The 12,917-nt window shown below is 45.0% G+C and overlaps 1 protein-coding gene across 1 annotated transcript in view; it reads right to left on the bottom strand.

Annotated features, from left to right (window-relative positions):
* The window catches only part of PARP9 (poly(ADP-ribose) polymerase family member 9), a 144,781-nt gene that overhangs the window by 47,963 nt on the left and 83,901 nt on the right, over positions 1-12,917 (bottom strand). The window contains exon 4 of the mRNA XM_082261816.1: positions 9,829-10,047. Within this exon, the coding sequence (XP_082117942.1) occupies positions 9,829-10,047 (219 nt within the window). The remainder of the gene's footprint in view (positions 1-9,828; positions 10,048-12,917) is intronic.

The raw sequence follows: 12,917 nt of genomic DNA, 5'->3' as shown, positions 1-12,917 counted from the left end.
GCGCCTCTCTTCCCTTTTATACTCAGTTGTGACATGACACTACTTGTATATCAAGACATCACTTGCTTATCAAGTCAAAATTTATAAAAAAAATTGCTTGTCTTGCAAAACGCTATCAAACCAAGTTACTCTCAATCCAAGGTTTTACTGTATAAGGGGATAAGGATATAAACCATTAACTTGTCATATATCAGGTATAGTATTCCTTTATGTGCTAAGACTCCATCAGATGTGATCAGACACCATCACATTTGCTGAGATGCTACCAGATATGCTGGTATTCCGCCACGGGAGCAGAGACTGCATCAGATAGGATCAGATTCTACCAGATGTGCTTGGACCCCACCAGATATGATGACCCCAACCGACCACATGTGCCAAGACTCCAACAGACGTGATGAGACACCACCATGGGTACTGAGACTATTAGATTTGATGAGACTCTCAGGAACACACTAGATATGATGAGATACCACCACATGTGCCAAGATTTTACCATATGTGCTGAGACCCCCATCATGTGTGCTAAGACTCCATTAGATATAATCAGACACCATATGTGCTGAGACTATATCAGATGTCCTAAGACCCCAGAGACCCCACCACTTGTGCTGAGACTCATTCAGATGTGACGAGACACCACCGTGTTTCTTGAGACTGTATAAGATGTGCTGGCACCCCACCAGAGAAAATTAGACAATACCATGTGTGCTGGGACTCTACAAGATTAACTGTAAGGCCCTAGCACGCCACCAGATATGAGACGCCACCACATGTATTGAGACTTTATCAGATGTGCTGGGACTCCACCAGATGTGATAAGACACCACCGCAGGCACTGGATCCTGGGATCCGGACCCTTGGAATACCAAACCCCAAAGGCGCTCCGTGCAGGGAGCTCTACAGGTCCAAGGCCGTGGCCCCTCTTATATAGGGGACCCAGTCCTTGATGGTCTCTAAGACAAAGCTCACCATGAAGGGTGAAGATAAGATTCTTGCTTATAGTAGTTTCCTGAGGCAGGACTGGTGAGTCCATTTTAAATAATTAAACGGCAAACAAAAACCTTGAAAAGGTTAAAAATTGCAAAATGGTAAATATTTTTTGCACTGTTCCCTTTAATAAGATTACAGAGACTTGTGCCAAGTGAATTACTGCTTGTATTTACATTGTAGCAGGTTTATGCAGAGTATGTTTAAAGCATATTGTTACGCTGTTTCTTACCCTGAGCTGATCACCTGAAAAGGTTTCAGCTGTGACAAACAAGATTCAGCCTAAACTGCTCTCTCCTCATTTGTCTGTTGTGTTTGCTGTGGTGCATAAGCGTTTGCATGTTCCCAGACTGCCATCACACATTTTGCTGTGCTGAATGGACTTTTTCATGGTACTTTTACACAGGAGGACATTGACAACGCCTGGCGGGTGTTGTGTTGCTTTAAGGACGCTTTATGGTGCGCCAGAAAGCGCCTTATCCACCAGCGGGAGAGGATGTCCATTGAGGACTGTCGCAGACTGGTTCACAGTCTGCTCAGAGACTATAACCTGATGGATCTCATGGAGGAAGAGGAGGTCTGAAGATTTCCCCTTCCCCCACTCTCCCTTGTGTGTCTTTGTCCATTCAATAAAGCTTCGGGCCTGTGATTTTATTCCCCTCCCCCTACCCCCACTCTCCCACCCCCCATCACACCTGTTGCTTTTTTGAAATGTTATAGTATTGATACAGTTTGAGTAATGCACGTGTATACAATGTCTTTAGTTTCATGCTTCAGGGGTATTGCGGCGTCATGCATGATGTGATGGCACGGGGTACCCTTACTCCGCACACCACATCAGGCATCATACCGCAGAATGAATGTATGTGATTGAATGTATTTATTAGTATGACCGGAAATGTATTGTAATGTAGTGTATTTATGCGCTGCGTCGCAGTACAGGGGAGAATGTACCCCGACAAAGTATTGTTTTTTGTATATCTTTTATGCAAATAAAGATTAAATTTTCAACCAAAAATAAGCGTTTGCATGTTCACCTCTGCTGGATCACGTGTCTATGGCGTAAGCCTATGCGTGCGTGGGAATCTTTGCATTTAAGTACAGGCGTATGCCGCGTGGTGGCCGTGTTCTAACGAGATTTGTTGTGCATGTGGATGCCACGCACCACGCCGCACATGCATAAAAGGGCACGTTCTGCAAGGAACTGTTTCCAACACACTAGCCTCTGTCACAGGCTGAAAGGGGACACAGAGCAGCAGCAGCTGGGTTACGTGAGTCAGTGTGGGTTTTTGTTACTGGCACTAATAGGTCCTGTATCTTAGGTAATCAGTGTTGTGTGCAATTGGCTGTATAAGCTTGGGACAGACCTTGAGTAGACTTTAAAGGTAGTACCTCAAGTTTGTCTTGCTATAAAGCAATGTCTGCCTGAAAAAGGGCTGGAGGGAGCACAGCTGGAAAGGGCACTGTGATACCACCGTCAGGCCCTGAGGGTCCTAGTCATGCTTCTACTGTGTCTACTCCTCCGGATATGCCAGAGGCAATAAGCCAATCTGAGCTATTACAGTTGTCAGGCATAGTAGCTACTCCGTGTACTTCTGCCACAGCCTATGTTACCAAAGATGATTTGGCATCGGCATCAGCCAGCCTAGAGGGTAGGATTGCTGACATGATTGCAGCACCACATAGGGGAAATAAGTGGGTTAGATCCCTGTGATGGGACTCACCGCCACCGGGAATGAAAGACAGATACGTAATGGTTTGGATTGCTTCAAATGGGTTCTGTGTTTACACTTATGCTAATGTGTATTGAACTTCAATGTCAGAGACAGGCTCTCCCTATTGTTTGAGTAATGAGGTGGGATGTGTATTCTGTCCAGATAATTAGTTCAGGTTAATTCTATTTCTATAGACAATTTCATCTGCATAGGATAATGCAAGCCCTGACCTGATGGGGTCATTTGATCAGGAGGGGGATGTTACATAGTTTGTGAGGTTGAAAAAAGACATCAGTCCATCCAGTTCAACCTATGATGTGTGTGTGTTTGCTGTTAACCGGACATTGTATACCCCCTGTATGTTGTACATTGTATACCCCCTGTATGTTGTACATTGTATACCCCCTGTATGTTGTACATTGTATACCCCCTGCATGTTGTACATTGTATACCCCCTGTATGTTGTACATTGTATACCCCCTGTATGTTGTACATTGTATACCCCCTGTATGTTGTACATTGTATACCCCCTGCATGTTGTACATTGTATACCCCCTGTATGTTGTACATTGTATACCCCTGTATGTTGTACATTGTATACCCCTGTATGTTGTACATTGTATACCCCCTGTATGTTGTACATTGTATACCCCCTGCATGTTGTACATTGTATACCCCTGTATGTTGTACATTGTATACCCCTGTATGTTGTACATTGTATACCCCCTGTATGTTGTACATTGTATACCCCCTGTATGTTGTACATTGTATACCCCCTGCATGTTGTACATTGTATACCCCTGTATGTTGTACATTGTATACCCCTGTATGTTGTACATTGTATACCCCCCTGTATGTTGTACATTGTATACCCCCTGCATGTTGTACATTGTATACCCCCTGCATGTTGTACATTGTATACCCCCTGCATGTTGTACATTGTATACCCCCTGCATGTTGTACATTGTATACCCCTGCATGTTGTACATTGTATACCCCTGCATGTTGTACATTGTATACCCCCTGCATGTTGTACATTGTATACCCCCTGCATGTTGTGGTCTTTAAGGTGTCCATCGAATAGTTTTTTGAAACTATAGATGCTCCCTGTTGATACGACTGCTTGTGAAATCGAATTCCACATCCTTACTGCTCTGACAGTGAAGAACCCCTTATGTATTTTAAGGTTAAACCCTTTTTCCTCTAGTTTTAGTGAGTGGCCACGTGTCTTATTGTATCTCCTTTCACTGAATAGTTTGTTCCTTATGCTCGGGTCACCAGTACAGTATTTGTACATTGATATCATATCCCCCCTCAATCGTCTCTTCTCCAGAGAGAATAAGTTCAGTGCTTGTAGTCTTTCCTCATAGCTGATGTCCTCCATTCCCCTAATTATTTTTGTTGCCCTTCTCTGGACTTTCTCCAGTTCCAGCACATCCTTCCTGAGGACCGGTGCCCAGAACTGGACAGCATACTCCAGATGTGGCCGGACCAGAGTCTTGTAGAGAGGGAGAATAATCTCTTTATTTCTGGAGTGAATCCCCTTTTTTATACATCCCAGTATTCTGTTGGCTTTGCTTGCAGCGGCTTGGCATTGCATGTCACTGCCAAGCCTGTTGTCTACCAGTACCCCCAGGTCCTTTTCCATCCTAGACTCACCCAGAGGTTTCCCCCCCCCCCCCCTAGTGAGTAGCTTGCTTTTTGGTTTCTGGCACCCAAGTGCATTACTTTACATTTTTCAACATTAAATCTCATCTGCCATGTAGTTGCCCCCCTCTCCCCACCCCATTATTTTGTTCAGGTCCACTTGTAAGGTTTCCACATCCTGCATAGAAGATATTGGGATGCTTAGTTTAGTATCATCGGCAAATACTGAGATTGTACTAGATATCCCCTCCTCTAGAGCATTTATGAATAAATTAAACAGGATTGGTCCCAGGACAGAACCCTGGGGGACCCCACTTTCCACACCCGCCCAATCCGAGTACTCCCCATTAATAATCACCCTCTGGACTCTCCCCTGGAGCCAGTTCTCTATCCAGGTACTCACCTTATGGTCCATTCTTGATATTTTATCAGGATAGGGTGATTCTACGTCCACACCCAGATTTTTTGCCCAAGGTGGTGTCCGCCTTTCATTTGAATCAGGACAGTATACTACCTTCTTTTTTTCCAGATCCTCACTCAAAGGAGGAAAAGTTATTGCATTCTCTTGAAGTAATGCATGCTCTTAAGATTTATATACAGGAAACAGCTCATATTCGTAAGACCGAGAGTTTGTTTATACTGCCAGAAGGCCCCAGAAAGGGGTTGGCAGCATCTAAATCTATGATTTCCTGTTGTATTCGCCAGGTTATTACCCAGGTGTATGATTTAGTAGGGAAGGTTCCACCTTTCCCTGTAAAGGCACATTCTACCAGAGGAGTAGGTGCCTCTTAGGCACATCGCCTTTAAGCCTCTATGGCTGAGATTTGAAAGGCTGCGACCTGGTCGTTGGTGCACACGTTCACTCATTTCTATAGAATGGTTTTGGGACCCAGGAGGAGTCTGCTTTTGACCGCAGTGTTCTGCAGGCGGCGGTGTAATCTTTCTGTTAAGGGTCAGATGGCTGTATTGTTTTGGTGTCTCCCTCCCCTCAGATGCATTGCTTTGGGACATCCCATATGTTATGATTTATGGCTCTGTGTCCCGTGATGTACAAAAAAAAAAAATGGATTTTTAATTCATACTTACCTGTAAAATCCATTTTGTGAAGTACATCACGGGACACAGAGGTCCCTCCAGTGGTGTATTTAGGTTTTGTGCTGCCCTAGGCCTTACTAAACTTGTGCTCCTACCCAATTTAAATATGACCCACCCCTTCCTGTAAAGGCCACACCCCTTCCAGTTTATGACCCGCCCTGTCATCTGTAAACCACAGACCACAACCACAGTTTATCAGTGCCCATCAGCGTAGCCTCATCAGGTCCCCCCCCCCCCCACTCACAGCACCAACAGTATGCGAGTAAATTTACTGCTTTTATTTAATAATTTTTAATAAAAAAAAAAAAAAAAAAGGGTTTCAGCACTATTGAGTTTCTTTTCCCCTATGTATGATATCATCATTGTGTGCCACAAAGAGCGATCCCTGAGGGAGGATCCCCACTTGGGGGGGATTGGAGGATTGTTCCTAGCCTAGGAAGGCACTAAGCGTTTTCTGACCAAGCTTAATCGCAAGGTCACAAAAATTGAGGTGAGGACCCAGCCACGAGGGGGTGAACTTTCACTGGGACACTGAAGCACATTGTCACTTTGCATTTCTTTTTTAGCTTGATATTGGCACGTCTACAGCACTACTTAGGCTCCATGCACACAGGGCGTCATAAAAACGTGCTCCAAAGCTGTTTACATAACGCCGGGAAACAGCAGCTGTAAAAACGTGCTTTCAGTAGCTTTTTCTACTAGCGTTATTGCACGTTTGGCCACAGTAGCTGTTAGCAGCGTTTTTTCTGCCTCCATTCAAAATCAATGGCTCCCTACGGGAGCCAATTGATTTGAATGGAAGTCACACCGCAGGTCGGATCAGGGTGATCCGACTTGCGGTGCGACCTGCACTGTGAGAATCTTGAGGGGGAACTCCACGCCAAAAAGGGGAAAAAAACGGCGTGGGGTTCCCCCCCAGGGTTCCAAACCAGGCCCTTCGGGTCTGGTATGGAATTTGACACAAGGGGGCGTGGTCTCCCGATGACGTCATCTGGCGGCCACGCCCCTAATGGCTATATAATAAGCTGCAGAGACCAGAGGCCGGCATAATCGCTGGAGACGTCGTCGGAGGAGGACCGGAGGAAGAAGGACAGCCGACAGCAAAAGAGCAGAAGACCGGAGAGGAGAAGACAAGAAGATTGGACAGCAGAAGGGCGGACAGCAGAAGACCCTCGGAGAGGAGAAGACCGCAGAAGACCCCCGGAGAGGAGAAGACAAGAAGGGCGGACAGCAAAAGAGCAGAAGATCCTCGGAGAGAAGACAGCAGAAGACCCCCGGAGAGGAGAAGACAAGAAGGGCGGACAGCAAAAGAGCAGAAGATCCTCGGAGAGAAGACAGCAGAAGACCCCCGGAGAGGAGAAGACAAGAAGGGCGGACAGCAAAAGAGCAGAAGATCCTCAGAGAGAAGACAGCAGAAGACCCCCAGAGAGGAGAAGACAAGAAGGGCGGACAGCAAAAGAGCAGAAGACCCTCGGAGAGGAGAAGACCCCCGGAGAGGACAAGAGCCGGATGAAGATTTTTAATAAATTTTCTAAAACGTCTCCTGTCGTTATTTCCATACACTGCATTTTATGGGGTGAATGAGTAGGGGTACAGTGTACCCCATACCCATTCACATAGGGAGGGGGTCCGGGATCTGGGGGGGCCCCCTTGTTAAAGGGGGCTTCCAGATTCCGATGAGCCCCCTGCCCGCAGACCCCCACAACCACCGGCCAGGGTTGTGGGGATGAGGCCCTTGTCCTCATCAACATGGGGGCAAGGTGCTTTGAGGTGCGGGGTGCAGAGCCCCCCCTGCCCCAAAGCACCCACACCCCCCCCATGTTGAGGGCGTGTGGCTTGGTATGATCCAGGGGGGGTGGGGCCACTCGCTCGTCCCCTCCCCTTTCCTGGCATGCCGGACTGCATGCTCGGATAAGGGTCTGGTATGGATTTTGGGGGGGACCCCACGCCGTTTTTTCGGCGTGGGGCTACCCTCAAATTTTATACCAGACCCGAAGGGCCTGGTTTGGAACCCTGGGGGGGAACCCCACGCCGTTTTTTTTCCCCATTTTGGCGTGGAGTTCCCCCTCAAGATTCTCACAGTGCAGGTCGCACCGCAAGTCGGATCATCCTGATCCGACCTGCGGTGTGACTTCCATTCAAATCAATAGGCTCCCGTAGGGAGCCATTGATTTTGAATGGAAGAAAAAAAACGTATAATGTGGCTTAACGCACGTTAAGCAACGTTATGGAGCCTTATGGAGCCTTTAGCAGCGTCAGACGTTTTTTGCAGCTTGACGCTGGAGCTCCTGAACCCACAGTTCCTGGGTTTTTTTTGGAGCTGTGAAACGCCTATGCCACTTGGAGCTCCTAAAAGCTCTATGTGTGCATGAGGCCATAGAATAACATGGATGGGCGTTCTGCAGCTGCAAAAAAAAACATCTGACGCTGCTAACAGCAGCTGTAAAAACGTCCAGTGTGCATGAGGCCTTACCACTGAGAGGCTTTCCCCTCCTTGCTGTCACCATACAAACCGAATACTCCTACTGGAACATCTTGAAGGCACCCAAGTTTATCCACTTGCCAAAAGCTTTTTAGACCCCAAGGCCATAAGGTCTACATAAGGGTACAATCTGGTGGACTCACGTGTGGATTTCACTCATCCGTTTAACCACTTTAACTCCGGCCACTGTGCCTCTACTGCGGCGCAGTGGCTCGTTATCATCCAGCAACGTAGACCTACGTCGCTGGACTCCTCCCCCTGTAGGCGGCGCTCCCGCTGTTTTCATTCACAGCGGGAGTCGGGCCAGGGGAGGAGCGGCGGCGATCATCGCCGCTCTTCCCCGATCGTTGGGGAATCTAGTTTGGAGATCTGCCTGCCTGTGTAAACAGAGAGGGCGGATCTCCTCAGTGACAGGGAGTGACAGATCGCAGTGTTCAGCATAGCTCAACCTGCGATCTGTATCTGTCTCACACAGTCACCTCCCCCCCCACACGTCAGTAAGCACCAGGCATACATTAACCCCTCCCTCTCCAATATAATTAACCCCTTCCCTGCCAGTGTCTTTTTTACAGTAACAGTGCATATTTATAGCACTGATTACTGCAGTAATGTCACTGGTACCCCCAAAAGTGTCAAAAATGTCAGTCAGGGGTCCAATCTGTCCGCCGCAATGTCGCAGTCCCGCAAAAAAAAAAATCGCAGATCGCCGCCATTACTCACCAAAAATGACAGAAATCTTTCCCTTAGTTAGTAAACGCAATAACTTTTGCGCAAACCAATCAAAATACGCTTATTGTGAGTTTTTTTTACCAAACATAGGTAGCAGAAAACAATTGGCCAAAATTTTTTAAAAAATTTGATTTTTACATTTTTTTTTTGGGGGGGAATTTCATATAAAAAATGTTAAAAATATTGTTATTTTTTCAAAATAAATCGCACAGGTGGTCAAATACCACCAAAAGAAAGCTCTGTTTGTGGGGAAAAAAAGGACGTAAATTTAGTTTGGGTACGGCGTCGCACGACCGCGCAATTGTCAGTTAAAGTCACACAGCGCCGAATCGCAAAAAGTGGCCCAGACGTAAGACAGCAAAATCCTCCGGTGGTAAAGTGGCTAAGTTCATGTGGGAGCACTTTCTATATTATTCAGCCTTTGCATAAGGAATTTCACAGTGGACATTTGGTTTTTTGGAATTTTTGGGACTTTATTTGGACACTGATAACTATACAATTATACATTTTTACTTTTGGACACTTTTATTTACTAATCTATATTCAAATTACTTAATAATTATTGGTTTTTTAGAGAATCTGTTTTATGACTAGAGATTCACACTGTTTTCAGCGCTGTGTTTGTTTATGTATTTAACATTGTCACTTTGTATTTCTTTTTTAGCATGATATTGGCATGTCTACAGCACTACTGGCACTTTTTGGAGAAAGGATTGTTCATGACAGCACTTTATATGGACTTTTTTCACTGCACAATATAGTGATTTAAGCATTTTTATATGTAATATAAGATGTATGATCCTACATTTGTTATTTAGCACATATTCATGCGTTGGAGGCTTACGTATATTTCAAGCACTTTATTGCACAGTTAAAATATAGCTTATATTTATATTTATTGCATGGCATTATTTGGGATTATTTGCTTACACCTATGAGATAGTGGAGTGCCTGCAGCATTCATTTTTACACATCTTGGTTACTCGCAGGACTATATATTTATAGCTGATTGTATACAGCCATTACATCCAATGAAATCCAATTCACGAGCCCCTTGCAATCTCTCAACACCCACAAGGTCCTTCAGCTCACAATTCAATTTTAAATTATGCGTAAATAAGATATCTACATTTACAGATGATTTTATCAATTATTTTGAAATATTCTTACCTTGTAAGTCTCTGTGTCATCAGGGTGAATGACAAAATACACATTCATGGAGTGTGAATGTGTCATGGCGAACGTCACCGCAGTGTTCATCATGACTTTAGCCACGTCCCTCTTGGAAAGGCGGATATTTCCCGTTCCCAATGCAGGAAATGAGATTGAAGGATATGTATGATATTTGCATGCTGTGATCAGGCACTCTGTGATTGCTTGTTCCAAAGCCTGCAACAAAACAGAACATGGTAGAAGAGGAACAGGGCTGTCTACATATTTAGGCTATGTTCACATCTTGGCGTTGCTAATTACAGGCGTTTTTAAGGCGTTTTTTCAGGCGTTTTTATGGGCGTTTTTTGTGCAGACGTTTTTAGATTGAATAGAAACCAATGGAAAACGCCTGTAATCTGCCCAAAAAGAAGCTCATGTACTTTTTTGAGCATTGGGCGTTTTGGTAACAGCAACAAAACGCTCAGATGTGAACAGGGGCCATTGAAATGAATAGGATTTGTCTTGTTGGGCGTTTTGAGAGCTGATCCTAGAGCAGAAAAACTCCCCAAAAACACCCCAAAACGCCTACATGGGAACGGAGCCTTAGAAGGATCTGGTGCAGGATGAAAGCCATAACTGAGAATTGTTGTATTAATGGTAACAGGTCATGATGGCACTCATGGGCAGAGGAACCGTGACAATGAAGGAGTGCAAATGATGGCCCTAGAATTATTCTACTCACATATACAGCTACATGGCCTACGTACATATGAGTGGGGGGACTTTTACAATTTGACAGCTGTGAACCCGGAAGTGATCAGAACTGAGCACTTCCAGATTTACACTCTGAAGAACAATGCCACCACTCTCCATCCTGAGAAAATTTGAGGATAAAACATTTGGAGAAGAAGTTTACCTCCATGTAGGTAACAGGGCAACTTTAGAATCGCACAAAGCACTTTTACAAAAGAAAACAAACCCATGGCTGATATTGCAGTGCTGAGCTTGTTTGCAAGCCATCACTTCCCTGTGCCTTCTGCAGCTTTCCATATCTGAGAGATCGATGCCTGACACTGGAAGGCCCAGAAAGCACTCAAATCTCGGTTAGAATGATAGATTACACAGGGTAAAGAGGATTTCAGCAAACGAATCTGAGAAACATGCTGGCAAATCCATCTGGATATGGTCAAACTAAAAGCCAAAAAGCCTCTACAAGGTCATGGAAGTAGTCTTCTGAAAGGAAGCTATGATTATAAGGCCCCTTTCACAGTTCTGCAACCTGAAAGTTGCGCAATTTTAAATGGACTTTAAGCAATGCCTCAAAACACATCAAAGTCAGACCAAAGTAGTGCAGGGACTACCTTGAAGTCGCACAGATATGAACGATACTCATTGGAAATCATTGAGTATGACTTGTCATGTGACTTTGCAGTCATAAGTCGCAGGACAAGTGTGAAAGGGGTCTTAGATAAACGCTGAGAGCCCTTACCATCTCAACCTCCTTCACATGAAAAGGTGAGAAATAAACAGAAGCGCATTGTACTCATTAAGGTGGAAGGAGGACACAACCTAGGAAAACAAAGTAGCCTCAAGACCATTCCTATGAAGAAGAAGGAAAGTTGCCTTGCAAGACAAGGCCGCTAGCTTAGAGGCTATCTAAGCAAAGTGATGGTGAAACCTTCTGGGACAAAAACACGACAGAAAACTACTGTGGTGGTTCAAAGGGATGACACCGAAGTACAGAAAGTACTAAGATAGGATCAGATGGATGCAGAGGCTTTTTTTATAGGAGGAACAATATGGGCGACACCAAATATGGACCAAATAGGAGGGGAGGGGATGAGTGAGCTAGAGGTCTTGGGAGGAACAAAGAGAATGATTAAGTTGGTATTTGGAGACTAGGTTAGCAGTTAATGATGGGCGGAACACCCCCCCCCCCCCCCCCCCGGTTCGCACCAGAACATCTCAAACAGGGAAAAGTTCTAGCGAACGTGCAAACTCTATTAAAGTCTATGGGACACAAACATGAAAAATCAAAAATCCTAATTTTAAAGGCTTATATTCAATTTATTACCATAAAAAGTGTATGGGGGTCCGGGCACTGCCCTGGGGGACGTGTATCAATGCAAAATATATATATTTTTTAAACAATTGTTTTTAACCACTTGCCGTCTGCTCACGTTGAGCCTACTGCGGCAAAGTGGTTCGTTATCGTCTAGCGATGTAGACCTACGTCGCCAGACACTCACCTTTCTCGGCAGCGCGCGCTCGCCGCCAGAGGCTCGCTCCCGCTGTATTCAGTCACAGCGGGAGTCGGGCCCTGATCGTCGGGGAATCAAGTGAGGAGATCCGCCTGCTTGTGTAAACAGAGCGGGCGGATCTCCTAAGTGACAAGGAGTGACAGATCGCAGTGTTCAGCATAGTTGAACCCTGGATCTGTCCTTGTCTCACACAGTCACCTCCCCCCCCACACACGTCAGTAAGCACCAGGCATACATTAACCCCTCCCTCTCCAATAAAATTAACCCCTTCCCTGCCAGTGTCATTTTTATAGTAACAGTGCATATTTATAGCACTGATTACTGTAGAAATGTCACTGGTACCCCCAAAAGTGTAAAAAATGTCAGTCAAGGGTCCGATCTGTCCACCACAATGTCGCAGTCCCGCTAAAAAAAAATTGCAGATCGCCGCCATTACTAGTAAAAAAAAAAAACACCAAAAATGACAGAAATCTTTCCCTTAGTTAATAAACGCAATAACTTTTGCGCAAACCAATCAAAATACGCTTATTGTGATTTTTTTACCAAACATATGTAGCAGAAAACAAATTGGCCAAAAATTTAAAAAAAATTAGATTTTTACATTTTTTGGGGGGGAATTTCATATAAAAAAATGTGAAAAATATTGTTATTTTTTCAAAATAAGCGCTCTTTTTTTGTTTATAGCGCAAAAAGTAAAAATCACACAGGTGATCAAATACCACCAAAAGAAAGCTCTGTTTGTGGGAAAAAAAGGACGTAAATTTCGTTTGGGTACGGCGTCGCACGACCGCGCAATTGTCAGTTAAAGTCGCACAGCGCCGAATCGCAAAAAGTGGCCTGGACGTA

This window comes from Pelophylax lessonae (assembly GCF_965119305.1).
Source record: "Pelophylax lessonae genome assembly, chromosome: 6".
Classification (NCBI taxonomy): domain Eukaryota; kingdom Metazoa; phylum Chordata; class Amphibia; order Anura; family Ranidae; genus Pelophylax; species Pelophylax lessonae.
The sequence above is the reverse complement of the archived record's forward strand: the minus strand, read 5'-3'. Positions and strand labels throughout refer to the sequence as shown.